The sequence below is a fragment of the Delphinapterus leucas genome, chromosome 19 (genome assembly GCF_059928025.1).
Source record: "Delphinapterus leucas isolate spDelLeu-1000000601 "Yukka" chromosome 19, BTC_Dleu_Yukka2, whole genome shotgun sequence".
NCBI lineage: Eukaryota > Metazoa > Chordata > Mammalia > Artiodactyla > Monodontidae > Delphinapterus > Delphinapterus leucas.
This window is the reverse complement of record NC_143147.1, coordinates 57,841,757-57,869,699: the sequence shown is the minus strand read 5'-3', so window position 1 is coordinate 57,869,699 and position 27,943 is coordinate 57,841,757. Positions and strand designations below refer to the sequence as shown.

Below are 27,943 nucleotides of genomic sequence, written 5' to 3'. Positions count from 1 at the left end.
AAACCTTGTTCCCACTCAGAAGAAGGAAGGGTAGAAGAAATGCTAAAACTCCTTCCAGTTTTAGTCATCTTTTAGTGGGAATTATCTGTTAGTGGGAAATTTTATTGGTTCTCCTTGAATTTAGTCTCAACCTTTTACTTAGAAACCACTTGGTCTAGAAGAGGATTTGATGTCTAGTCAGTAGTAAGTCAGGTCCACAGTGCCAGTGTTCCACTCTTCCTTTGTTTCATGCTCCATCTTGACATTTGCATCCCCAAAAGCACCCCAGTTGAGTGGGTGAGAGAGAGGCTGTTGAGAAAGGGGAGGAGGGAGGAGGTGGCAGATCAGCTTTTAAAAAGATTCCATGGGCAAGTGGAGACTCTGATGGTGGTTTTTTTTGAAAACTGCTGTCGGGTGTGATGTGGATGCTGTATGACCCAGCTGTGACCTCCCTTACCCTTGAAAGTCACTCTCAAGAAAGGGAAGCAGTGCCTAGTACTAATGAATTTTGAAAATCAGAAGCTTTGGTATTTTAAATTTTTATTACGGAAAATGACAAACTTTCTGAAAATTAATTCACAGCCAGCCTTGTTCCATATTCCTCACCCGTCCCATCTGCTCCCACCCAGATCCAGACATGTCATTCCCTGTTTTGGCATGCGTCTCTAAAGATAAGGACTCCCTTTTAGTATATAAGCACAATACCATTGTTATAGTTTTAAAAATAAACAGTAATTCTTTGGCTGCGTTGGGTCTTCGTTGCTGTGCACGGGCTTTCTCTAGTTGTGGGAGTGGGGGCTACTCTTTGTTGCAGAGCACAGGCTCTAGGCACACGGGCTGCAGTAGTTGTGGCACGCGGGCTTAGCAGTTGTGGCTTGTGGGCTCTAGAGTGCAGTTTCAGTAGTTGTGGCGCACGGGCTTAGTTGCTCCGCGACATGTGGGATCTTCCCGGACCTGGGCTCAAACCCATGTCCCCTGCATTGGCAGGCGGATTCTTAACCACTGTGCCACCAGGGAAGTCCCAACAATAATTCTTTTATACCCAGTGTCTCCTTAGGGTTCAAATCATCTGTATTTTTTTTTAATTGTGGTATTCAATAAAATACACATAATATAAAGTTTACCATTTTAAAGTATGTGCTTCAGTGGCATTAAGTACATTCACAGTATTTTGAAGCCATCACCTCTAACTAGTTGAAAAGCATTTTCATCACCCCAAAAGGAAATCTCACACTCATTAAGCAGTTACTCCCCATTCCCCACTTACCTCAGTCCCTGGTAACCACTAATGTACTTTACATCTCTGTGGATTTACCTGTACTGGATATTTCCTGTGAATGGAATCGTATGAATTGTGGCTCTTCTTAGCTGGCCTCTTAGCACAATGTTTTGAAGTTCATCCATGTTGTAGCATATGTACATCATTCCTTAGCTGAATATGTTTCCATTTTGTTTATTCATTCATCAGTTGATGGGCATTTTGGTGGTTTCCACCTTCTGGCTGTTGGGAATATTGCTGCTATGACATTCATATACGTATTGGTTTGAGTCCTTGTTTTCATTTCTTCTGGGTGTATACCTAGGAGTGAAATTACTGGGTTGTATGGTAATTCTCTGTTAATTTATTGAGTAGCCACCAAACTTTTCCTCAGCAGCCACAACAATTTTCAATTCCATCCTCAATGATGTGCAAAGGTTCTGATTTGTCCACATTCTCACTTGGTATTTTCTCCTTTTTTTTGATCATGGCCATCTTACTCTTAATTGTGGTTTTGATTTGCATTTTCTCCATGACTAATGGTGTTGAGCATCTTTTCATGTGCTTGTTGGTTATTTGTATAGCGTCTTTGAAGAAATGTCTAAATCCTTAGACTTTTTTTCTAAATTGGGTTGTTTGTTGTTGAGTTATAGGAGCTCTTTATATATTCTGGATACTAGGTCCTGATCAGATACAGGTTTCCCCTGCTATCCAAAGTAGAGGGTTCCTGTGAAACCTAACAGATGCACAAAATGAGTCAAGGTAGAGCACAGACACTCAGAGACACAGTTCAGAGCTCTGGCGGCTTGATGCTGAGATGGAGTATGGTTCCTGGGGAGGAACTTGGCGATGTCACTCACTGCTCAGGCTGCTGCTGCCTCTCCAATGGCTCGCTGCAAAACACATGGTAAACGCTATTTTTGCTTTTTGCCTTTCTCCATAAAAGTGAAAATCCTCTTCAGATTTCTTTCCATTATCAAAAATGGGTACTAACGTAGGTCTTTCATAAAAGTGAAGTGGCATAAGGGAACTTTTGCAAAGGGGGGCGTGGGGGGATACCTGTATATGATTTGCAGATATTTTCTTCCATTCAGTGGGTTTGTCTTTTCACTTTCTTGATAGTGTCTTTAATGCACAAAAGTTTTTAATTTTGATGAAGTTTATTTTCCCTTTTGTTTCTTATGCTTTTGGTGTCATATGTAAGAATTCATTGCCAGATCTGAGGTTATGAAGACTTACACTTAGACTCCTGTGTTTTCTTCTACTAAGAGTTTTATAGTTTAGCTCTTATGTTTAGGTCCTTGATGCATTTTGAGTTAATTTTTGTATATAATGTGAGGGCCCGGCTTCATTGTTTTGCATGTGGAGATCCAGTTGTCCCAGCACCACTTGTTGAAGAGACTGTTCTTTCCCCGTTGAATGGTCTTGGCTCCACTGTTGAAACTCTGTTGACCTCAGATGTATGCATTTATTTCTCTCAGTTCTATTTCATTGATTTTCGTGTCTACCCTTATGCCAACACCACACCGTTTTGACTACTGTAGCTGTGTAGGAAGTTTTGAAATCCGGAGGTGTGAGTCCACCGTCCTTTTTCAAGAATGTTCTGACTATTCTGGATACCTTACAATTCCATGTGAATTTTAAGATCAGCTTTTCCATTTCTGGGGGGAAAAATGGGATTTTGATAGGGATTGCGTTGAATCTGTAGATTACTTTGGGTAGTATTGCCATCTTAATGATATTAAGTTCTCTAATCCTTGAGCATGGAATGTCTTTCCATTTATTTAGGTCTTTGATTTCTTCAATGTTTTATAGTTTTCAGTATATAAATCTTGCAGTGTTTAAGTCTTGGTTAAAATTCTCCCTATTTTATTTCTTTTGAATGTTTTTCTAAATGGAATTCTTTTCATAATTTTCTTTTGAAATTGTTTATTGCTACTGTATAGAAATACAACTGATTTTTTTGCATGTTGATCTTGTACCCTGCAAGTTTGCTGAATTCAAAAACTAATACTAATTGATTGTATTGCTTTTTTTTTTTTTTTTTTTTGCGGGGCCTCTCATGGTTGTGGCCTCTCCCGTTGCGGAGCACAGGCTCTGGACGCTCAGCCTCAGCGGCCATGGCTCACGGGCCCAGCCGCTCCGCGGCATGTGGGATCTTCCCGGACCAGTGCACGAACCCGTGTCCCCTGCATCGGCAGGCGGATTCTCAACCACTGAGCCACCAGGAAAGCCCTGATTGTGTTACTTTTTGATTAGGGGGTTTCCTTATGTCAAGATTTTCTATATATAAAGATTATGTCATCTGCCAGTAGAGATAGTTTTACCTCCTTTCCTATTTGGATGCCTTTTATTCCCCTTTCCTGCCCAGCTGCCCTGGTAGGACTTCGAATGCAGTGTTGACTAGCAGTGGCAAAGCAGGCATCCTTGTCTTGTTCCTGATCTTGGGGGAAGCATCCAGTCTCTCACCATTGAAGCTGATTAACTGTGGGTTATCATACATGTTACTATGTTGAGGACTTTTCCTTTTATTCCTGGTTTGCTGAGTATTTTTATCATGAAAGGGTGTTGAATTTTGTCACATACTTTTCTGTGTTAAGATGGTCGTGTGTTAAGATGGTCGTTACTCCTTTAGTCTATTAAAACAGTGTATTCCATTGGTTGAATCCAACATGCTCTGGCCACTTTTCAGCCTCTTCTGCACTGGACCACAGTTCTGGTCACAGGTACTCAGTCCATTTTTGTGGAGACTCTGCTACCCTAGACCTCCATCTTGTGGGGCAGTGGTCTCGGGAGGAAAGGTGTCTTTACCCTGCAGACAGTGTCCTCGTATGACTAGCGTTCCATCTGTTGTCCTAAATAGTCTCCCCTGTGCTCACAGGTATTATTCCTTCTCATAGAAAGTGGCCCCAGCCTCCAGCCTGTGCTGCCCTGGGGTCCAGGCCCTGCTAGGTGTTGAGGAGGTGAAAGGGTTTTGTGGGAGCCTTCTCCATCTGCCTGGTGGTGTGCTCTCTGTTGACTTACCCCAGCGTCCTTCGGGAACCACTTGCAGGTTGCGGTAGCAGCAGGCAGAGCGCCCGCCGGACCAGCACCGTCTTCCGCTGGCGCAAGCTGCTTGGACTTGGTGGGGCGTGGCCAGGTTAGCAGTGAGGCAGCGCCGCCTCCTCTGGGGCATCATTCTGTCTCTGCATCTGCAACACCCGCCCCGTGTGAGGCTGCTGCTCTGTGGGACTCCTGGTAGGTGGTCCCACGCACTTGAGCCTGTATCCATGGATTCCATATTTGCAGATTTCTTGCAGATCACTGAAATTTACTTGTAACTCCCAGATCAGTACTCATTGTATTGATTTCACAGTCCTTTCCGGGCTTGTGCAGAGCAGCAAAGTATTCGAGTTCAGCATGCTGGTTCCCGGCGGAGCACAACTCGGCAGTGCCCCCTCCTCCTCATTTCAGCTCCCACTGTGAACACGTGTTGTACTCACTGTTTCTTAGGGCCACGTTTTTCATGTTTTGTAATTTTTGTTGGTGGTTTTGCTGTTTGTTTTTTTTTTATAAAACTCTATGTATATATGTATGTATGGCTGCATTGGGTCTTCGTTGCTGCACGTGGGCTTTCTCTAGTTGTGGTGAGCGAGGGTTACTCTTCATTGTGGTGCACAGGCTTCTCATTGCGGTGGCTCTCTTGTTGCGGAGCCTGGGCTCTAAGTGTGCGGGCTTCAGTAGTCGCATCATGTGGGCTCAGTAGTTGTGGCTTACGGGTTCTAGAGCACAGGCTCAGTAGTTGTGGCGCAGGGGCTTAGTTGCTCCGCAGCGTGTGGGATCTTCCTGGACCAGGGCTCGAACCCGTGTCCCCTGCATTGGCAGGTGGATTCTTAACCACTGCACCACCAGGGAAGTCCCGGTTTTGCTGTTTAAAGTGGACTCCGAGCATGGTTCTGAAAAGGCCTGGAGTGTTCTAGGCACAGAAGGCTGTGATGTGCCTTATGGAGAAAGTACAGGCATGAGTTCAGTGTTAATGGATCAACAGTATAGATTAAGTCATCTTTAATCAAAAGCCACATAAAACAAGGTATGTGTTGATCAGTTGACAAGCCCTACCCCGTGTTTCCCCGGGGCAGCAGCTCAGCACCTGCCAGCTTGGTATCCCACCTGGTATGGCTCAGCTTTGGGCACTGATTCACTCACAGCCGTGTCAGGCATCTCTTAGGAGCAGTGGTGCTGGGCTATAGCAGGAAATGTGTCCATGCGTTATGCTTGGAGGGGAGTTGAGTCTCGCCTGAGTGGAGAGTGCATCCCAGGACACAGCCAGGAAACTGGGTAGGACAGCACGTTGGCAGGGAGACCTGCAGGGCCAGGGGCTGCTGGTGTGGGAAGCGGGCAAGCTGGGGAACCAACGAGTGTCCAAGCCTAAGATGGGTATTTCAGGGACATTCACAGCCACAAGGAGGCTGGAGGCTTCAGGGGATCAGCCAGGAGGCCGTGCCACCATCCAGGTTGGAGCTGCTGGCCTCTGCCTGTGTACGCAGACAGTGCTATTAGATGGGTGGGGGGCGAGAGGGATCAGGATGGTGCCTGGCGTCCCCTTGGAATGTGACCCTGGAGTTGAGTCACCCTCCTGCTGAGGCACCATGTGACTGAGGGCAGAGTACCCCCAACAGGAACATGGTGTTCTCCCTGCTCTGTGGGCACCTGTGTGGCCTCTCGAGAGCGCCCCGGTGCAGCACATTGTCATAGCACATTGTCACAGCTGCCCTCTCACCTTTGGGAAAGGAAGCCCGTCTCCCCAGGAACGTATGTTGAGCTCCAGTTACTGCCACCACGGGCATGAGGAGGGCATGGAAAGGAAAGCCTGGCATTTTGATGCCCGGTGTTCATGGGAAGTGGAGAGGTAGGGTGAGTCCAGCTGTGAGGTGGGCTCTTGGCCCTGGCTTCAGTCACAGTTGCACATGTGTGGTTCACTAGCATGGTTACGGCTGTGTTATTTCTTCAACGACTCCTCATCATTTTGGTCAGATATGGAGTCTTGGGCCGACACCGTGCTTGGGTGGCGTCCCACCTGCTCACTGTAGCCTGAGTGCCCCTTTGCACTCTTCCTGCTGAGACTTCTCCTCTGCCCACTCCTCAGTCTCCCTCACTGTCCTGGTCCTTTCCTTTTCTTTCTGTCACCTTTCTTAAGGGTTTGCAGTTCATGGTTAGCGGAAGACCCTGCTCAGCCTGGCCTAGGAACCACGCCATGCCTGCTTGGGAATCTGGGACCCAGGCTCCACCCACATCCCTGCCTCCCGGACAGCAGGCCCTGCTCTCTGCTGCCCCGCCCCAGCACACCAGCCCCTTCTTCCAGTCACATCATTTTTCAGGCTTTGACCGTTTGCACTGATCTACCGTTAACTCCATTCTGCTCTGATTCTACAGCCACTACATCCTCCTGAAATAGCATTTATTCAAGCCAGAATTTTGTGGGGCATCTCCTAGACTAGCCAAGGCTCTGGGTCTCTGCCATGGACTACAGCAGTGAAGTGTGTGTCCTGCTGGAAGAACCCAGGCTCCGTGGCAGTGCTGCCCCAGCACCACACATGCCCTATTCATGAAAGTGACACAGCAGTCGTTCTTGAGAGATGACACTGGAGGTGGTCAGAGGCCCCATGTTAACCAGGGTCCAGCTGCTGGTCCCTTTGTTCCCTAAAGGCATGGCCACGTGAAATTTTCCTACACAAAATCCTACTGGGACTTTCAGTTGGAATGGTGTTGAATCTGGAGATCAAAGTGGGGACACTGGCATCCTGGTAGTGTCAGAGCTCCCCTTTCTTTGACCTCAGTCTGTGTCCCGTGGCTTCCTGTCTCTCATTTTGTAGACCCTCCTTCATCTCACTTAGCTTCAAGTTCCATTTCTTGAGAGGAAATTCTGTAATCCCCCTGTGCCAGCTAAAGCGGTATGTTAAACACCTAAAGTTATAAAGCTTGGCGTAAACTCCTTATACTTACAGCTCTTATGCAGCACGCAGAGCAAACTGTCATGAGTTGCAGCAGCCGTAATGTCTACTTACTAACATGAGTGTGGTGGGACAGCACGCGTGTCACTGCTGGGACGCAGGCGTGCTCAGGAGACAGGGTCGCTGTTCCCAGCTCTTTGTGCACTTATCTTTCTCCATCTGGCCACCTGCTGCCAAGGTCCTAAACCTCGGGGCATGAGGGCATGGGGTGGGAGGGCAGGGGTCTTCCTGGACAGGATGCTGCTTCTCCAGGTCACTGTGCATCCTCCAGCACACATCCCACCCCCCACTCACCCCCAACCCCCTCTGAGTGGAATAGCTCCAGGCTCCTCCCAGCCCAGGCCTGCTTTCCCCCTTGGAGGAAGCAGCACTTCCAGGTGTGGGACGACCAGTTTGCCTGGTTGTGCAGAGCACGAGGCAGGTGAGATCAGAGGTGGTGGAGACCCTTGTGCCCAGTGAGAGCCCCATGAGGAGGAAGGGCCCCTCTGTGATGAAGGCTGGAGAGAAGAAGGGCTTGGGTGGAGGGGTGTGGGGAAGCCGGCCCAGGGCTCGCAGAGCTCCCTCCCTACAGGCTAGGCTCGGGAGAAGGTGTGTGGCTCAGATGCAGGCTTGGCTTGCTGCACCCCGATCCCCTTCTGGGTTTGGGGACTCTGCATCGGGGAGAAGCCGGCAGTGGCCCGTGGGCCAAAACAGCAAAGCTTGTCTGCTCTGTGCCCCACCTCTGCCTCAGTCCCTTTACCCCTCCTCTCGCTTCAGCAAGACAGCACACGACTGGAAGCAATAAACAGATGCCGGCTGTTCATAAAGAGACTCACTGTTCACGCAGTTAACGTGTGGTGGGGACGAGGGTCCATCCAGAAGCACGGGCGCTGACTCACTGTTTCTCCACAGCAGTGGCGAGTCCCTTGCACATGCTGGCGACACACGCCTCGGCGTCGGCCTCCCTGCCCACCAAGCGCCAGAACGGCGACCCGGCGGAGCAGCCAGAGCTAAAGCGGGTCAAGACAGAAGATGGCGAGGGCCTCGTCATCGCCCTGAGCATGGATGCGCCGCCGGCAGCCGTGCGGGAGAAGGGCGTCCAGAACTAGCGGCCGGGAGAGTGTTTCTCACTTTAACGTCAACTCTGTGGTGCCAAAAGGAGACACTGCCTCTCACCGACGCTCAGAGCGCGTTCCCTCGGTGGGTAGAGGGCCCTGCGGTTGGACTTCACCTCAGCACTGGAAACACAAACCCAGGTGGCCTTAAAACTCCTTAATTTAAAGACTGAAGTCACCCCTGAACAAAACCACACGCAGCAAAGCTGGGCTCCGGCAGTGTCTCCCCGCCCAGCGCTCAGCTTAGTTCCGAGTAGATACTCTCAGTCCTTCCGAGGGAGGACGCACCCGGTGCGAGCAGGCCTGCTGGGCCGGAGCCACCCCGCCACCAGTAGACGAGACAGTATTTTGTTGTTCACATGTGGAATTAGAATATTTTGAGGTGTACTTTCTTTCTTTACAAAATAATGGGGTCTTTGACATTTCAGATCACTCCATTTCTACTCTGGTAATTTTGGAATCACACAGGACCTTTTGTGTGGATTTCATTTGGGGAGAAGAAACAAAGTAGTTTTGTTTGTTTTTGTTGTTTGTTTTCAGCCTATGGAATGATTTACTTTTGTCTGTCCTGTTTAAGTTAAATGGAGCTACTTGACATCTTCAAATTTTCCACGTTAGAGCAGTTACCTGAATTAATCCACCTCCATTTCCGTGTGTAAGACGGACAGACACACAGACGGACACCCGCGGGCCACTTGTAACCCTGACGGAAAGAGCTGCCAGGCTCGCGGAGCTGCACTTACCCATTTCTCTTTCTTGCTACTTTTTGTTGTTTGTTTCTTTGTGTTGACTTTGTCCCTGGCATAATTTTCCACTCTAAGTAAAACAAGTCTCCTATGTATTGTGTATGTTTAAAACAAAAGAACTATTACTTCTTCATTTGGAAAAAAAGATTCAATCTTTTATCACACACCCTTTTCAAACAAACATCACAGATCTCTCCGTGGCACGTTCGCTATTTTAGGTGCCGTCACCAGCTCTCGGCATCGTCCGACCAGCCGGCCACCCCGATGATGGTGCGGTTTGCCCCCCTCATGGCAGGAGCAGCTGCTGGGGTGGAGCAGAAGCTGCCTGTTAATACAAGGGTCTTGGAAGCAGGCACCCTCCGTCCGGGTAAGCATTGGAAACACCTAGGTTGCTTTCTGATTTGTAATAGGAAATTCCCCTCAACCTTTTAAAACTGAATTCAGTACTAAGGCTGACTTCTCTCCTACAAAAAATAAAAGCGAAAGGAAAGGAAACAAAGGTGAGAGAATGAGAAGTAGGAGGCCCGCACGGCCTCAGCCCATGTTCCTCCAGAAGAAAGCCACTCACCTTTCCAGAGGGTTCTGGGGGTCAGAGCTGAGCAGCATGCAAACAGAAAGAGGGCTTTGGCCTTATTGTGAATTTTTAAATGTCATCGTCATAACATTATTTATTTAAATGTAGTTATTTTGGTATTTAATTTTTTTTTAAAGAGAGGAAAAAACCCCTGTATTTTCCTGGTGGAATGAAACAGCTCAGAATGGTATATTTAGGCAATTTTAAAACAGTTATTATTTACCTAAAGACCAAATATGATAAACCTGTTCTAAGTATTGTGTGTCAATCCACGGTATGGAGCTGTCACAATGTTGTTGCAGATAATGCATATTAAAAACTATGAAATTACTGCACACTAGCTGGATTTATAACTCAGCCATTTAAAAAATAAAAACGAAACCATCATGTGAATGAGACCACGTGTGTGACAGTAGCAAAATCTAACTTGCAGACTGAAGCACAGATGGATCAGAGCACCTCAGGGCAGCAATCTGCATCTCCCAGGCACTTTACAGATACCTTGGAATGTATATTTTTTTTCTTTTTACTCAGAAGGTTTGCAATTTGCAAAATAATTCGGATCTGCTGTGTCCTACATGTGGGATCGGGTCACTCCACTGAGTGCTCCAGACCTTAGTCATGGCCACCGCAGCCCCCTAACCGTGAGCTCTGGGGAGGTGAGTGGACAAGACCACCCTGATGGGGAGATGGCCTGGGGAACACTAAGCAAATGCCTTGTGCGTCCTCCGGGAGACGCATCTCCACAGCCGTCCAGAAAGACTCGGGTAGGTTTTCCCTGCATAAGCCCAGTCCATCAGTTGATTATTTCTGAGCCTAAAATGTAGACTTTATGGGCCTGGAGGGATTTCTGCTTGGTTTATAGGTAAGAAAAGTACCCTGTTCTCAAATTTAAAGGAGGGAGAAGGTTAGTTTTGGCTGCTGGGAGCTAGAGCATGCCTTTTTCAAAGGTGGGGCATTCTCTTTCCTTTTTCCTTCTGTCTTATTCATTTGGCTCATTCATTGGCACATAGGAATTTAAGAATATCAAGGAGAGGGCAGGAAAAGGAAAACATAGATTAACAAACTACCGTGTCCTGGGCACTTAAAATTTTTTTTAAATTTAGCTTTGAATCCCCAGGAGCCCTTCAACACCCAGGAGTCACTGAGCTTCTGTCCTTGTGGCCCCACTTGATGCCTGGTGCTACATCAACAGTCACGTTGCAATTCACTCCCGCCCGGCTGTCCACTGGTGGTTCCTAAGTGTCTCATTTCAAAAAGTCTCTGCTTTGACTTCTGCCAAACTTCTGAGCTCCCTGAGGGACTAGAAATTTCATTTCAGCAGCTTTGCCCTGAACCAGACAAAAATACAAAAGGGAAACTCACACGTGATCCAAGTGATGTGGCGCATCCCAAGGTCTATGCATGGTTTTTGGATTAATCTTCCTCTCACGTCAGTTGAGTCTCCACCCGGACAGCTGAGCTCCTTAAATGCATCACACCTCTCATCGTCCTCTCCTAGAACAACAGAGTAGGCGGGGCCACGGTCAGAAGGGGGTGGGGCGTGTCAGGACTTGGGATTTCTGTGCTATGTTACACAAAGAGACAAGTGGCAATCTTCAAGTCCTAACCTCCACTATTCTAGAAGGTATAGTGGTGATTTGTGTGCAAAGATTTGAAATTTTAAAAGTACCAAGTTCCTAAAATTCAATAAAATATTTTTATTAATTTTAATTGAATACAGAGTATCATTGTCATTTTGATAAGCTTAAGCAGGCATGCTTTTTTGCTTTTTTTAAATGCTCTCTGAGCACACCAAAGGCCTAGAGCACTGGAGCGAGTATTCGAAGGAGCTGCTGTGAGGACAGCAGTTCAGGCTTCTTGACTCCACCAGAAGAAAGGGGTCATTGAGTGTTTGCGTGTGAAAAGGGCATTGGGTCACAGGCAGCGATAACAGTCTTGCTGGCTTTCAATCCATCATGTTAGAGTTTTCAAACTTACTTTGAGGTTCTGGTTGTAGCTGCCGTTTCTTCTGCAGACTTGCGCCTCAGCTTGAGAAAGATCATTGCAAACAGCCTGAGATACATCCTCCCATGAGATGAAAATCTTGTCTAAATAGGCACATGGTATTCCGGTCCCCACACTGTTAACACTTGGATTGTCCAGCTCCTAGAAGGTCTGTGGTATGGATTGCTGATGTCCTGAGGGGTAGGAAGAGGAAGGGGGAATACTGAAATGACACGAAGTCCCCTTTGGGAGCTAAATGAAGCTCAAGCACAGAGTGTTCACATGGAGTTTTGTTCTTGACATTGATGCCCTAGTGTAAAAACAGTTCTATTAGCATAAGAGCTGCTCTTCGTGTACTGAGACTCTCTCTCCTAACAAAAGGGAGCATTCCTAAATGTTTTTTTCAGATCTGTTGTCCATGTTGTTTTTTTTAACAAATGTATTTATTTTATTTATTTTTGGCTGCGTTGGGCCTTCGTTGCTGTACACAGGCTTTCTCTAGTTGCAGCGATCGGGGGCTACTCTTCGTTGTGGTGCGCGGGCTTTTCATTGCAGTGGCTTCTCTTGTCACAGAGCACAGGCTCTTAGGTGCGGTCCATTTTGTATTAATAGATGCTTTAAAGTGCATTAGGTCTTACCTCCCCCTTCTCACTCAGGAAAAGCTCCTCTGGTAATTCATTAGGGTCACCTTGTTGAAGTTAAACTGAGTCAAATAAGAGCTATCCTACAGGATAACCTACCTTTACCCAAGAAAAAGATGTTGAAGGCAGGAGGCCTTCAGGTACAGGAAACAATTCAGTAACTCTGATAAGAGGTCTTTCATGTAGCAAAAGCCATGTTAGTTATTGCGGAGAGGCCCACATTTAGGCCACATTTCGTCTCTAAGGAAGATATAGGGGGGAATTCCCTGGTGGTCCAGTGGTTGGGACTCCGAGCTTCCACTGCAGGGGGTACAGGTTTGATCCCTGATCAGGGAACTAAGATCCCGCATGCCACGTGGCACGGCCCAAAAAAAAGGGAAGGCATTGGGGCATGTCATGAAGCTATGTGCAGTTGCCATATGGTAAGTTCAGTCCTAAATATGGGAGGTGAAAGAACCCATAGTATGTAGTGATTTAAACTGTAGCCTGTTGGCCAGCACTCACCGTAGGTCTCTGTGGAATACTGCCTCTTGTTGTTACCCCTCCATGTTTACATCCATAGCAATACAAAATTAGATTTTAACATGGGTCTCTCAGGTGATCTCTGATGAGATGACTAAACCTGTGGGCACAAAATTTTCTGATTTTAGAAATGTCTTTCTGAGGTCTCTGCCCTGTGTCTCACCCACTGGCTGAATAAATAAAGCAACTGTCACAGTCCTCTGAAAAAGAAATAGCAAGGGGGTTAAAACTGGAAGAACAACCAACGTGGTGATTATTTTCCTGAATTTTTCTCCCCTCTTGTATCTCCTGATGTAGACTCCAGGACAGCCTGAATATCAGAACTGCATGTTAGGAATGAACATCAGAATACCCAAGAGAAGCCTTCCCCTCACAGGGGAAGGGGGCCCCTGTGGGACACGTGGAGGGGAATCACAAAACTGTATACCTGTAAGCAGGAGCCCTGGAGACACTGAGGACTCAGAGAAGAGGAATTGGGAAAGGGGACATTTCTAGTCCAAAGAAGTTGGGGGCAGGAGGGAGAAATACTTTTCTTTGGCCCCAAGAAGTGTGCAACATCGCAGGGAGGCTAAAGCCTGAGACTTAGCCAAGGGCCAGGAAAGCGGGTACCTAGGAGACAGGAAGTTAGAGAAAGATTCTCTTCTCTAGGGCTGTGTATGGCATCCTGGGCTCACCCTCAGCTGCACATGCCTGGAACTGACTGAGGAAGCAAAGCAAAGTCTTTATTAATTGAACTCCCATGAAGAATGGCCCCAAATAGCACTGCAGAGCTTGGGAAACAACTGACCCCCAACAACTGACCCCAAACCACAACCCACAGAGGGCAGGCCGGCACATTTATTCTGAACCTAGCCAGGTTATTTGCCTGCTTAAAAAAAAAAAAAAAGATTCTACATTCTCTACAGGATTTAAATAGGACTCAGAGCTTCATAAAATGAACAATGTCCAGAATACAGTTCAAAATTACAGTGTACAAAGAGCCAGGAAAATCTCTTAAGGGGAAAGAAAAGAGATGTCAACTTAAGCATGTTGGAATAATCAGAAAAGGACATCAGCTTTCTATGGCTTTAATTACTGTAACCAGACTCCATGAAGTAAGGGCAAATTCTCTTGAACCGAAAGCTATAGAACTTAAAATTAACAAATGAAAAATTCGGTGGATCAACAGAAAAATGCTCGGAAACAAACGAACCTTAGCCTCAGGGACCTGTGGGACAATATAAAAAGATCAAATACACCCTGGGTTAATGAATTCACAGCCAGAGGAGAAAGACATTGGTGTTTTAAAAATAATAATAACAATGCCTAAAAATGTCCCAGATATAATTGTAAAGATTCACAAAGCTCCAAATAGGATAAACTCAAAGAAAAACCATGTCAAGACATACCACTGGCTACTGAAACTGAAAACATTTTACATTGAAAGCACCCAAAGAAAAGTGACTTATTGCATACAGAGTAACAATCTGAATACAAATTTCTCATCAGAAACCATGGAGGCCCTATGACTAGAAAATTTTTAAAGGGCTTAAGGTAACTGTCAATCTAGAATAATATATCCATAGAAAATATCAGGAGTGCAGATTAAAAGATATTCTTAGATGAAGGAAAACTAAGAATTCTTAACCAGTAGAGCTGCTCAAAAAGAAACGCTACAGGACATTCTTCAGGCAAAAAGTAAATAATAGAGAAACTTTGGAACTTAAGGAATGAAGGAAGAGATCAACAGAAATGGTAAATATCTGGGCAACTATAATAACTAGTTTTTCCTCTTAAATTCTTTAAAATATTCTAACTTTCCAATGTAAAAGTTTTAACATTGTCTATCAGGGTTTTCAGTGTATATAAACTTAACACATATTGACAAAAGTACAATATAAAGGAGGAAGGCAAAGGTTTGTAGGTCTCTACATTTCTACACTGAAGTGGTAAAACATTCTGAAGTAGACTGAAAAGCTAGCTTTGTCTGTTGTAGTCACTAGTGCAATCCCAATACCAAACAAAGGTAAAGGAAAAATCCAAAAGGTAAATTAAAATGGAATGCTAAAATTTATTTTGAAATAACACGAAGGCAGAGACCAGGAAACCAAAGGGGAGGGGACAAGCAAAAAACAATAATATGGTAGGATCTTATCAATAATTACATTAAATATAAATAGTCTAAATAGGCCAATTAAGAGTGTGTCAATTGGATCAAAAAATAAAACCCAACTTACTTTAAATAATATGGATAGGTTAAAAGTAAAAGGATAGAAAAAGTATATCCTGCGAACACTTGAAAGTTGGAGTGACTATATTAATGTCAAAGTAGACCTCAGAATAAGGAAAACTACCAGGCATAAAGACGTTACATAATGATACAGGGTCAATGCACCAAGACACACAACAACCGTAGGGTTCCAAGCACCCAACAACAGTGCCTCAAAATAAATGAAGCAGGTACTTTGGTTTCAGGTTCCACGTGTAAGGAGCTGGGAAGCTGCCACTTCCTCCTAACACATAAATAGTGCAACAGCCCAAAAATCAACAACTCGTCTTGGAGCTAAGAGAGGTGAGGGTGCAGGGCAAACCACTACCCCCAAGATAGGAGAGACAGATGGGCGAACACAGGAGTGGAGACTACCACGGGGACCGGTGCCGGGCTACAAAAACCTACCCTGTGAGCAGTCAACTGCGGGACAACTCAGAGTTAATGCCCCAGGGGAACCCAGTCTTAGGGGTTCCCCACACTTTTGTACATTTTAATTCCAGAAGCTCAACCAGGTTCTCACAGAAAATATTGGAAAAAACCAGGGGAGGGGAAAGGAACCATGTTTGAAATAGACCAGAGCACTTTTTTTTTTAGGTTTTTTTTGATGTGGACCATTTTTAAAGTCTATTGAATTTGTTACAATATTGCTTCTGCTTTGTTTTTTGTTTTTTTGGCCACAAGGCATGTGGGATCCTAGCACTCTGACCAGGTATCAAACCTACACCCCCTGCATTGAAAGGTGAAGTCTTAACCACTGGACCGCCAGGGAAGTCCCTAGAGTACTGCGTTCTTAACAAAGCCTGCCTTCAGGAGAAAAGAGTTAACCAGAGCCTACCTGACCTAGAAGGGAAATTCCCAACCAGCCCACTCTAGCCACCCTGTCCCATCTAAGAGGGAAGAAAACCTGAGAAACTCTTATGTAGTTCATAGCCCAGAGGCACAGGCTCCCTGAGACCTGCCCATAGGACTGTACACTGCTGCCCTGCCCCACCCCCATCCCGCACCTTACCACATCACTGAAGACCTGTGTACAGCAGCTCCTTTTATCCAGTACATCATATCCAGTTGTCAAGAAAAAATTACAAGTATTAACTAAAAGGAAAACAATTTGTAGAGACAGAGCAAGCATCGGAACCAGACGTGGCAGGGGTGTTGGTGTTATCAGACGGGATCTAAAACAACTAGGACTAATATGTTAAGGACTCTAATGGATAAAGTAGACAGCATGCAAGAACAAATAGGCGATGTAAGCATAGAGACGGAAATCCTTAAAGAACTATAAAGAACATTGTTTAACAGAAGTGTCTATGATGGGCTCGCTAGTCGACTGGACACAACTGAGGAGAGAATCTCTGCACTTCAGGATGCATCAATAGAAACTTTCACAAGTAAAAAGCTAAGAGAAGAAAGACTGGGAAAAATAAAAATAAAAAGCAGAACATCCAAGGACCGTGGGGGCAGCTACATAAGGTATAACCTATGTGTTACAGGAGTACTAGAGAAAATGGAAGTACCAGAAAGAAAGGAGCAGAAGAAATGTTTGAAACAAGAATGAATGAGAATTTCCCCCCAGATCCAGGAAGCTCAGAGAATACCAATCAGGATAAATGCAAAAAACAACTACCTAGGCATAACATTTTCAAAAAACAAGGACAACAATACAAAACAATAACAGATGTGGTAGATATTAATCCAACTATATCAGTAATCACTTTGAACATCAATGGTCTAAATATACCAATAAAACACATAGATTGTCAGAGTGGATCAAAAAACAAGACTCAACTATATGCTGTCTACAAGAAACTTTAAATATAAAGACACTTAATATAGATTAAAAGTAAATTAATGGAAAAAAAGACATCATGCTAACACTAATCAAAAGAAAGTAGGAGGGGCTTCCCTGGTGGCGCAGTGGTTGAGAGTCCGCCTGCCGATGCAGGGGACACGGGTTCGTGCCCCGGTCCGGGAAGATCCCACATGCCGCGGAGCGGCTGGGCCCGTGAGCCATGGCCGCTGAGCCTGCGCGCCTGGAGCCTGTGCTCCGCAACAGGAGAGGCCACAACAGTGAGAGACCAGTGTACCGCAAAAAACAAAAACAAAAAAAACGAAAGTAAGAGGGGCTTCCCTGGTGGCACAGTGGTTGAGAATCTGCCTGCCAATGCAGGGGACACGGGTTTGAGCCCTGGTCCAGTAAGATCCCACATGCTGTGGAGCAACTAAGCCCGTGCGCCACAACTACTGAGCCTGCGCTCTAGAGCCCGCGAGCCACAACTACTGAGCCTGTGTGCCACAACTACTGAAGACTGCACACCTGGAGCCCATGCTCCACAACGAGAAGCCACCACAATGATAAGCCCACACACCACAAAGAAGACCCCAACACAGCCAAAAATAAAAACAAATAAATTGATAAGAAAAAAAAAGCAGGAGTAGTTTTTTTGTTGTTGTTTTGACGGTGCCGTGTGGCTTGAGGGGTCTTCGTTCCCTGACCAGGACTGAACCCACGCCTCAGCAGTGAAAACACAAGAGTCCTAACCACTGGCCCGCCAGGGAATTCCCAGGAGTAGTTACTTTATTTTCAGAGAGAGCAGACTTCAAACCAAGGAAAGTTATCACTGATAAAGACAGGCATTTCATCATGATAAAAGGAACAATTCTGCAAGACAACGTAACAAAATAAATGAAGCAAAAGCTGAAAGAACTAAAATAAATAAATCCACATTACATTTTGATACTTCAACATTCCTCTCTAGGTAATTGATAAGTAGACAGAAAGTCAGCAAGGCTATAAAAGCTCTGAGCAACACCAGTCAATGTAATTGTCATTAATAGAGCATTCTACTCAACAGAATACGCATTCTTCTCAAATGCACATGGAACATTCACCAATATAGACCAAACCTTGGGTCATAAAACAAAACTTACAAGCTTTAAAGAATTAAAATCATACATAGTATGCTCTTTGACAATTAGGGAATTAAACTAGAAATCAATAATAAAGATATTTTTTAAATCCTCAAATGTTTTGAAATTAGACATATTTTGAAATAATCCATGATTCAAACAGGAAGTCTTAAAGGGAATTAGAAAATAATTGTAACAGAATGAACATGAAAATATATCAAATTTGTGAAATGCAGCTAAAAGTGTTTATAGGGAATTTTATAGCACAAAGAAAACCTAAAATTCAGTCATCTACAGTTCTACCTTAAACTAGAAAAGAATGAATATAACCCATAGCAAATAATCAGCAAAAATTGAAAAAATAAATGAGAAAAAAAAATCAATGAAATCAAAGCTGATTCTTTGAAAAAAAAAAAATCAACAGATTAACTTCGGCTGGAATGACGGAGGAAAGAGAGGATACAAATGACCACCATCAGGAATAAGAGATGGGCTCTCTGTGATAAGCTCCGTTGCTCTACCTACCACCTATTCGCCCTGTTATGGAGGCAGTATTCCCACCCTGTGTACCTGGGGGTGGCTGGACGTGACACTATGACACTGGCCAGATGAGATGAACTGTAGTTTATCAGTCACACATACTCACACCCGAGGACACTGCAAGCCAAGTAGGATCACATGGGCGTCACTTGGGAACACAGTGAATAACCTAGGGCTACAGGAGGCAGGCTTTGTAGTATCAAGAGTGGGGGACTGAGAGACAAATACCATATGCTAACACATATATATGGAATTTAAGTAAAAAAATTGTCATGAAGAGCCTAGAGGTAAGACAGGAATAAAGACCCAGACCTACGAGAGAATGGACTTGAGGATATGGGGAGGGGGAAGGGTAAGCTGTGACAAAGCGAGAGAGAGCATGGACATATATACACTACCAAACGTAAGGTAGATAGCTAGTGGGAAGCAGCTGCATAGCACAGGGAGATCAGCTCCGTGCTTTGTGACCGTCTGGAGGGGTGGGATAGGGAGGGTGGGAGGGAGGGAGATGCAAGAGGGAAGAGACATGGGAACATATGTATATATATAACTGATTCATTTTGTTGTAAAGCAGAAACTAACACACCATTGTAAAGCAATTATACTCCAATAAAGATGTTTAAAAAAAAAAAAAAAGAGTGGGGGACCCCGTTCCGGGAGGATGTGATTGTTTGAATAACCCCATGCGCTGGAAGGGAACTGAAAATGCTTACTCAGGGATAAGCAGGAACTGCACCTGTTCTGTTTGATAAGGAGAGTTGTTTGGCTGGGGGGCTTTATCCATGGAAGTAGAGTGGGTAGCGGAACTTGTAGTTAGGCCATTCCAGGCCTTCCCAGCTGAACCAAATGTTAAGGCAGCACGTAATACTGAACCTTAATTGCAGGCTTCATTACCACATCCACATCTGTAAAAAGGATAGTAAAGGAATCCTATGAAAAATTGTGCTCATAAATCTGACATCTTAGATGGAACAGACTAATTCCTCAAAATACACAAACTACCAAATTTACTAAAGAAATAGGTAGACAGAATAGACTTGTCAACAAATTGAATTTGTAATTCAAAACCTTCCAACACAGATAAGCTCCAGGAATTGTCCCCCCATCAAATCAGCTACTGAGCTTGTAAGAACTGTCTGAATTAACTGTTTTGGAACTATGGAGTCTACGCAAACACTTGCAATATCCAGGGGAGTGCTCCATATAGAAAGGCTGGTAAATTGCAGTGAATTTTGGCATTTCACGTAGCAACTACCATCCCCCATCATCCAGCCTTGTGAGACAGCCATGGGGACAGCACCCCACATTCCTGGTACAGCTTGCTGAAGCCAGGGTGGACAATAGGGACTTTCTCCTCCAAAATTTTGAGTTGTGTATTTTAATCTGCCTGTGGCGGTTTGCTGAGGGGCTGGTTCAGATCTGGCCATTATTTCAACACCCACAACCTGAAGTAGCTTCCCTGGCAGCATGGGTCAGGTGATTTAAAAGGGCAGAATAGCTTCTTTTTTTTAATCTTACTGGATCCAGGAACATAAGGAAATCTGTGACAAAACATTAGCTGAACACAAGCTAAAGTAACAGACTTCAGTGATCACGAATGACAAGAAATATAGTCTTGGGACTTCCCTGGTGGTGCAGGGGTTAAGAATCCACCTGCCAATGCAGGGGACACAGGTTTGAGCCCTGGTCCGGGAAGATCCCACATGCCACGGAGCAGCTAAGGCCGTGGGCCACAACTCTGAGCCTGCACTCTAGAGTCCTCGCATCACAACTACTGAAGCCCGTGCACCTAGAGCCCGTGCTCCACAGCAAGAGAAGCCACCGCATGAGAAGCCCACGCACTGCAACGAAGAGTAGCCCCTGCTCGCCACAACTAGAGAAAGCCCGTGCAGCAACGATGACCCAATGCAGCCAAAAATAAATAAAAAAAAAATCAATGTGATTCACCACATTAACAGGGTAAGAGACCATCAGACAAAACGACACAATCATTCCCAGTGGCATGAAGCTGCGAGCATGCGCCTCCTTAAACTTGGTGCTCTCAGCACCTCATCTGCCTCACTCTCGTCTTGACTGTTCAGGTGGGTCCAGAGTGCTTGAAGAAAAAAAACTCCATTTTTCAGAGAAACATAACAGAATCCATAACAACACACATACCATTTGCAATGTCCGAGGTACAACCCCAAAGTACTAGACACACAGGTTAATGTGACTCATACACAGAATAAAAGAAAATCAATGGAGACTTGCTCTGAGAAAATCCAAATGTGAGAATTACCAAAGATTTTAACTTGTGTCCTATAAATATGCACAAGGACGTAAAGAAAGATTGTTCATGTGAATGAGCAAATGAAAAAGCTTAGTTAAGAATTAGAAATTAATTTTAGAACTGACAGATTCTTCTAAAGTTTAAAGTACATGGTACAGTCTCAAAAGCAGAGTGGGCAGTAATAGGTCATTTAGTGGTATTCAGTAATAGTTTAAATTATGCTAATTTTTTTAATTTTTAAAAATTTTTAAATTTTTTGGCTGCGTTGGGTCTTTGTTGCCGCGTGCGGTCTTTCTCTAATTGTGGTAAGCGGGGGCTACTCTTTGTTGCGGTGCATGGGGTTCTCATTGCAGTGGCTTCTCTTGTGGAGCACGGGCTCTAGGTGCGTGGGCTTCAGTAGTTGCAGCGCGCAGGCTCTAGGGCGCACAGGTTTCAGTAACTGTGGCTCGTGGGCTCAGCAGTTGTGGCGCATGGGCTTAGTTGCTCCGCAGCATGTGGGATCTTCCTGGACCAAGGATCGAACCCGTGTCCCCTGCATCAGCAGGCGGACTCTCAACCACTGCGCCACCAGGGAAGTCCCAATGCTATCTTTAAAAACAGGAAAAAATACTGTAAAAACTATATGAACAGCCTCAATGATCAGAGTGGGACAATATAAGGTGTTATACATGTGTACTTGAATCCCAATAGGAAAGAGACAATAGCAGAAGAATTATTCAAGGAAATGACTGAAATTCACAAATTTGATGAAAGCCATAAATCTAGTTTCAAGAAGCTCAGCAAGCCCCATGCATGATAAACACAAAGAAAAGCAAATGTAGACATGCCATAGTTTCCAAATTGTAATTTCATAAAATAATTTTTATCATATTGAAACAGGACACAGGAAGAACAAAAGGAAGACTCACAGCTTCTTTCCACACAAGTTGAATAGCTTTGTCATTAAAAACAAACAAATATGAATGACAGTGCACTTACGGTGTCCTCAGTGATGTTACCACGTTACTGTTGGTGAGAAAATATTTATTAAATCCTGATACATTCTGTCCCTCAGCACCTCAGAAACAATCATTTTTGAGTTTTTGGAATTCCAATAAAACTCTATCTTTAGCTATTATTCCATTTAAAGTTCATCTGGGAAAAAAATGCTTAAGGATGCTTACGATCAGCAGAGCCATGTAACCAGAACATAGTTCTTTGTGAAGTAGTACAGTAAGTCCGTGCATAACAAATGAATCAGTTGATAGATGGCATTGTAGTAGGGCAACTGCATCATTTTCATCCAAACCAGAAAAGAGCGCTAAGGTGGATGAGATACCACAACCCAGGGCAGGAAGAGGACCTGGGGTTGAGTCACTCCTGGCTTGGTTTGGCTTGAGCAATGCCTCACCCACCGGTGCAGGAAGATGAGGCCCTTTCCCCATTACGTGTTTGGAAATCACGCTCAGACTAAATTATGAAAATAAGACCTGTACATCGAACCCAGTGAAAAATGTTTTGTTTTAATCACAAGCCAATACTAGAAACCATAAAGGAAAAAGACTGATAGATCAGACTATGTAAAAATTCAAGATACATACACAGCAAAGTAAAACCCCTCAAACTGAAATAAACCCAAAGTGAAAAAAACGACAAGGGGTGATTATTTTAAAAGTTCTCATCAACAAAAAAGACAAAATACACCAACAGAAATATAGTCGAAGGCATGAGTAAGCAATTTACAAAATAATTACGGATGGCCAGCAAAGGTATTCCAAAATGTTCAACCTGGCTAGAAATCGATCTTTCTTCTCCATCAAAGATTAAAAAGCTCATGCTCAGAGCCTGGTCCTGGTGAGCATGTGAGGTGTTGGCTGTTGAAGCTGACAGAATCATGGCAGGCAAGGTGGCAAACATACTAAATCTTATACGTGCAGATCCTCTGGCTTGGCAATTCCAGTTCTATTCAAAGAAATAGGTGGACAAGTGTGTAAACATGTATGCACAAGGATTTCCATTTCCAAAACGTTTATAGAAGCAAAAAATACAAATAGGCATCTTTGGGCAATTACAGTGTTTTGACATGTTCACGAGTTGTGAAAAGTTAAAGAATGGTCCTTATAGTGCTGCTGAGAATTACAGACTTCACCCCAGAAGGCGTGGGCTTTCCGAGAGTAGTCTTCTCTGGAGACGGCAACTCAGGGCGATTTTGATTCCAACTTTACATTCTTCTCTATGTTCTTTTCTTACAATGAACATTTTGTATTTTGGTAAGTCTTTTCTGATCCATTTTGAAGAGGAAAATTTTAGCACAAGTTCCAAAAGTACTGTAATTGCTCAAATGCCTCTTACAGAAAGAAAGGAAAGAGACCAGGGACAAAGTTGTGTGAACTCATCTAGAAGTTTGGTTTGGTTGCAGAAAAAGAAATGCAAACATGAGAAGCTTTGGTCTCACAAGCAGAGTAAGGAGGGGAGCGGGCCTCACCCTCCAGGCCGCAGTGAGCAGGGGCACTGCCACTGAGGACTAAAGGGACAGACAAGCCAGGGGCAGGGGGGAGGGGGTGGAGGCTGCAGGGCGCAGAGGAGCCCTCCCCGTCCACGGCCTGGACAGCAGGCAGAAGAGCCCAGTGAGCAGGGCCCTGTGAGGTGGTTCCTGGATGTTCATTCACATGGACACTTGGGGGAGAAACAAACCAGGCCTGTCCAGCCCAGCCACCAAGTGGGGCTTGTGGAAGCCCTGGACACAGGACTTTTACGTCTGTGTCCCTCTGTACCCACGTTCAGGGGCCGGCAGGACTCAGCTGAGGCAGGAATTGGAGGCGGCTCTGGCTTAGAGCAACCCCCTTTCTCTAAATAAGGCAACAAACAGCGGTTATCAATTTGAAAAACCAAGTCTGCTGCTGTCCTGAACAGACCGAGGAAGGTTCACCCGACAGCCTGCTCGCCAGGTATGGCGCTTCCTGCCACGTCCCTGAGAGGGTAAAGCGAGGCCACGCGCACAGGCCTGGGGAGGGTGGACGGTGCTGGCTGCCTCAGCCTTCCAGACTTCACCCTGCTCTCTGGAAGCCTCGTCCAGGGCATTTCCCAGGTGAGACGTGGTGTCTTTACCATCGCGAAGGGAAACCCCGAGAAGACAAACCAGAGCCCCTAGGTGGTCATCCACACCACCCAGGATGTCCCTGTTCTGTCATTTTATAAAGGAGGCAAGGTTGTGCCCGGCGTGGCAGAGCCAGGACGTGCTCCCACACCGTGGATTCTTAATGTAGGTGCCGAGCATTGCAGGTCGCCCTGGGTACAGCCTCTCCCTGGGCCAGTGAACTGGCTCTTCACCAGCCTGCAGCACCTCCACACACTGTGAGGAGGAACTTTTTTCCTAGTTTAATGTGTATGTGGAAACACGAAAGGGATTATATTCGGGGAAAATATAAACTACTGATGATGTAAATGTGAAGGACCCCTCCTACTCCTGGGCCAAAGTTAGGGCTAGTGTTAGACGGACACTGACGGGTGGCCCGACACCACGCTGGTGTCTCCCCCAAAGGGAGTGTCCCCCAAAGGGATTTCAGGCAGAGCTTCCCCACCAGAGACGACAGAAACCGCTAGTGAACATCACTTTCTTCCCCTCTGCTCCCCGAGCCAGGCCATCACCCACACGGGCAGCAGGGCGTCCACCTGGCCCCCACGCAGTCCTGGACAGTTTAGGCACTAAGTGCACTGGGCCGCTCCTATAGCCTGCAGTCCAACAAGGTTCTAAAACTGGGGCTTTGGTTTTGTAACATACAATTCTTTTCCCTTGATGGGTACAGAGTACAACAAAATTAGTCATTTTTATTTAAAAGAAACATTACAAATAAGTGTGCAAAATTAAATTTCATGATTAAATACACATAAAAGTAACATGCATACTTCACATTGAAATCCACAGACAAAGTTAGTTGATTACATGACAGTAAAAGAACTGGCAAACTGAGAATTTGCTGCTGCAGATTTTAATGTTTGCAACCTGAAATCAAACATAAAATTAAGTTTTAAGGGAATTTAAGAAAATTAAATATATACCTCAAGTACTACTAATAATATAGAGCCCATAACCTATTTTAGTTACCAAACGTTAAAAAAAGTATGTGCCTCTCATTCCCACAATGTTAGTGTGCAGCTAGTCTTAAAAATGGGGAGAAAAGATGGTGAGAAAGGGAAGTGGAATCGGCCGGCCGAGGCATCCTCTCCAGGCCCACAGAAACCAGGCACTGCTTTGTTGAGACGCCCGTTTCCCTTGGTATCCTCCAAATTAAGTGACGCTTTCTTCTATGACTAAGTTTTAAAGTCTATGCGTTACTCTGTTGCCTACGTGTAACAGGGAAACTCCCTTTGACCCAGAGTTTCACCAGGAGGCCACAGGCACTGCTCACAGGGTGGGCGTGGTGCTGCCTCAATTCCAATGGCTCCAAAAAGATGGGGACGCACGACATGCAGCTCTTGAGGGAGACGCCAGACCTATGCCCTCTTTCTTCAGTTTAGATGGGAGAAGGGCTTCCTTCCTCCTTTCCTAAGGCTGCCGGTATGATTGTTCCACTTAAATCTGGTGAGAACCAACACTTACACGTGTGTTCACCTCCCCATTACAGACTCAGTAAAAATGATGAAATCTGTCGCCACAAATTTCACTTTGTCCCTCCTTTTTTCCACGTACCCCCAGTTTGTCCGGAGCCCCAACTGCAGGTGGCGGATGCGGCAGAACCAATGAAGTGAGCGTCACGGCTGAATGAAAGGTGAAGCCAGCAGTTGGGCGTGAGTGTCCACGTGCCCTGAAGATTCTTCCTTTAACACTGGACTCGGGAGGTCTGGCTTTGGAAAACAGACGACAACGTATGGCTTCGCGACAAGGTCCCAGGCCATCCCCCCAGCCCATCACCACCACTCCCAGGAGCTCGAGGGGCCGCTGGGCACCCAGGGCCCGTGGTGCTCGCACTCCTGGTGGAGGGTCACAGCTTGTCGTCGGTCATCTCCAGGAACTGCGCATACACGTCCCGGACGCACTCCCCCTTGGGGTTGAACAGGAACTTGTAGTAGCTGCCGTCCGCACAGATCGCTGGGCAGAGGAGACCGTGTCACTCAGGGTGGAAAGCAAGCAGCCCGCACTGAGCTCACTGCACAGGCTGAGTGGAGGCTGAGCAGCCCCGAGGGATCTGTGGGTGGTGGGGGCACTCGACCGAGAACCCCAACTGTTCTGGGGGGTCTGCATCTACTCAGCTAGTGTGGCGATGGGGGAACCCTCTTTGGTCGCCGGTTCCAAGACCAAATGATCTGCCTCACTGACTGCCCGGGAAACCCCGGAGGGCAGGTGGCTGCGCGGACCCTGAGAGGGATGCACAGGACCCCCAGGAGAGAGGAAGGGCCACCAGTGGAGCTGGTGGGGCACTGACCACACCTGGGGGCCACTCTTCTCTGGAAGGACCACTTACCAATGACAGCATTTGGCTCTGTTCCAAAGGCACAAATGCATGGAGAGCCTGAGGGAACCTGAAACTTGGAAAAACTCCACTTGGAACTGAAGTATTTTGGAAGGAAACTGGCTGATGCCAAACTGTGAGGACAGGAAGCAAAGAAAGTAAGTTACGGTCACATAACAAAGTTAGAGACACAGCTCTCTTTAATGTCGGCTTAGCCTTAATGATTTAAATTCTATTTTTGCTTTTAATTTTTATCTTTCACATGAAAAAACTAAGTTGTTACAAACGCGTTTATTATAAATCCAGAAACCATCAGCACCAGAAGGGGCACAGGGTTCTACTGCCACCAAATTAATTTTCTGAACAGCTAACACAAGGATGATGGTTGGAGTTCAGGACCAAGTTCTACCTCATTGGAAGGTGCCTGGATCCTCATCAGATGTTTTCTAAGGAGCTAGTGGAAGGGGAAGTCGGGATGCCACTGTCTTCGCATCAAGTAATCTGCACTGGTTTTCAGAGAATCAAATGAACGACCAAAGAAAAGCATCCCGGCTGTGACTCAGACTGAGTGGGGCAACACTCAGGCAATGTTCTGTCCTTCTAACTGGAAAACCTACCTTGATTGTTTATTCCTTTTTGGATCTTCAGCTGCAAAAATGTGCACCGTGCCGTGGTCACTGGACACACAGATGAGAGAAGCGTCCTGATTGAAGTTAATACTGCAGAGAAACCAGACAAACCTCGGGTCTCATGTGGACGCAGAAGTGAGCCCTGACCTCATCCCCCCGTGGCCAGGACAGTCATTTTAAGAACCACCCCTCCTGACCAGCTGACGGGGCTCAGCACAGAACCAGATGGTCAAAGCCAGGGCACAGCCCCTCCTCAGGTGCCAGGGAGAGGGAAGGGGCTCCCTGCAGACCACCCTGCCACCCCAGGGACCCTGAGGCCACCCAAACATGCCACTTGAAGGAGAAAAACTCCCCTCCAACAACCCAGGCCCTGTAGAGGTGGGCGTCACGCAGGCTGGCTGGAAGGGCCCGAGAGCACACAGATGGGAAAGCGGGCTGCACCAGAGGCCCCAAGGACACTACATCCAGCATCCAGATACTAGCTGTGTTTTTATCACTCAGGCCCCAGTGCAGCTCCACACCTGCAAAGGCCACAGACACAAAGAACGAAGTCCCGCCCAAGCAGGGGTGCAGCCCTGTCAGAGCTACAGACACTGTGGGACATGGTAACAACCACCACAGAAAGAGCAGGTCAGCCTCACAGGAGGCTGAAATGACTACAGATGGGCTAACTAGGCCTCCAGTGTTTGCCTGAAGATGCTACTGAAAAATAAGTTGGAGGGGGCTTCCCTGGTGGCACAGTGGTTAAGAATCCACCTGCCAATGCAGGGGACAGGGGTTCGAGCCCTGGTCTGGGAAGATCCCACATGCTGCAGAGCAACTAAGCCAGTGCACCACAACTACTGAGCCTGTGCTCTAGAGGCCGTGAGCCACAACTACTGAGCCTGTGCCACAACTACTGAAGCCTGCGTGCCTAAAGCCTGTGCTCTGCAACAAGAGAAGCCACCGCAATAAGAAGCCCACACACCGCAACGAAGACCCAACACAGCCATAAATAAATAAAATTTTAAAAATAAATAAATAAGTTGGAGGGACAGTGACGAGATGAAATAAAACAAGCAAATTCTGACAAATGCAGGACAATGGGTTCATGGTAATCATAATATTCTCTCTACTTTTGTGTATATT

General features: G+C 45.9%; 2 protein-coding genes across 15 annotated transcripts in view; one reads left to right on the top strand and one right to left on the bottom strand.

The window, feature by feature from the left end:
* FOXK2 (forkhead box K2) overlaps positions 1 to 26,906 on the top strand; it is an 86,316-nt gene extending 59,410 nt beyond the window's left edge. The window contains exon 9 of one of the 3 annotated variants that reach the window (XM_089901489.1): positions 13,088 to 26,906. In XM_089901489.1, the coding sequence (XP_089757615.1) occupies positions 13,088 to 13,104 (17 nt within the window). In that variant the 3' untranslated portion in view covers positions 13,105 to 26,906. Of the gene's footprint in view, positions 1 to 8,118; positions 11,360 to 13,087 lie in introns of those variants that run through there. The other 2 variants (XM_089901487.1, XM_022589221.3) reach the window with 2 other exon arrangements.
* Positions 22,239 to 27,943, bottom strand: part of WDR45B (WD repeat domain 45B) — a 31,978-nt gene continuing 26,273 nt past the window's right edge. For 6 of the 12 annotated variants that reach the window (XM_089901500.1, XM_089901498.1, XM_089901499.1 and 3 more), the window contains 4 exons: positions 26,804 to 26,905; positions 26,199 to 26,320; positions 25,427 to 25,581; positions 22,239 to 22,698 (listed from right to left, as the gene is read on the bottom strand). In XM_089901500.1, coding sequence (XP_089757626.1) covers positions 22,405 to 22,698; positions 25,427 to 25,581; positions 26,199 to 26,320; positions 26,804 to 26,905 — 673 coding nt within the window. In that variant the 3' untranslated portion in view covers positions 22,239 to 22,404. Of the gene's footprint in view, positions 22,699 to 24,537; positions 24,740 to 25,426; positions 25,582 to 25,712; positions 25,893 to 26,194; positions 26,321 to 26,595; positions 26,693 to 26,803; positions 26,906 to 27,943 lie in introns of those variants that run through there. The other 6 variants (XM_022589240.3, XM_022589238.3, XM_022589239.3 and 3 more) reach the window with 4 other exon arrangements.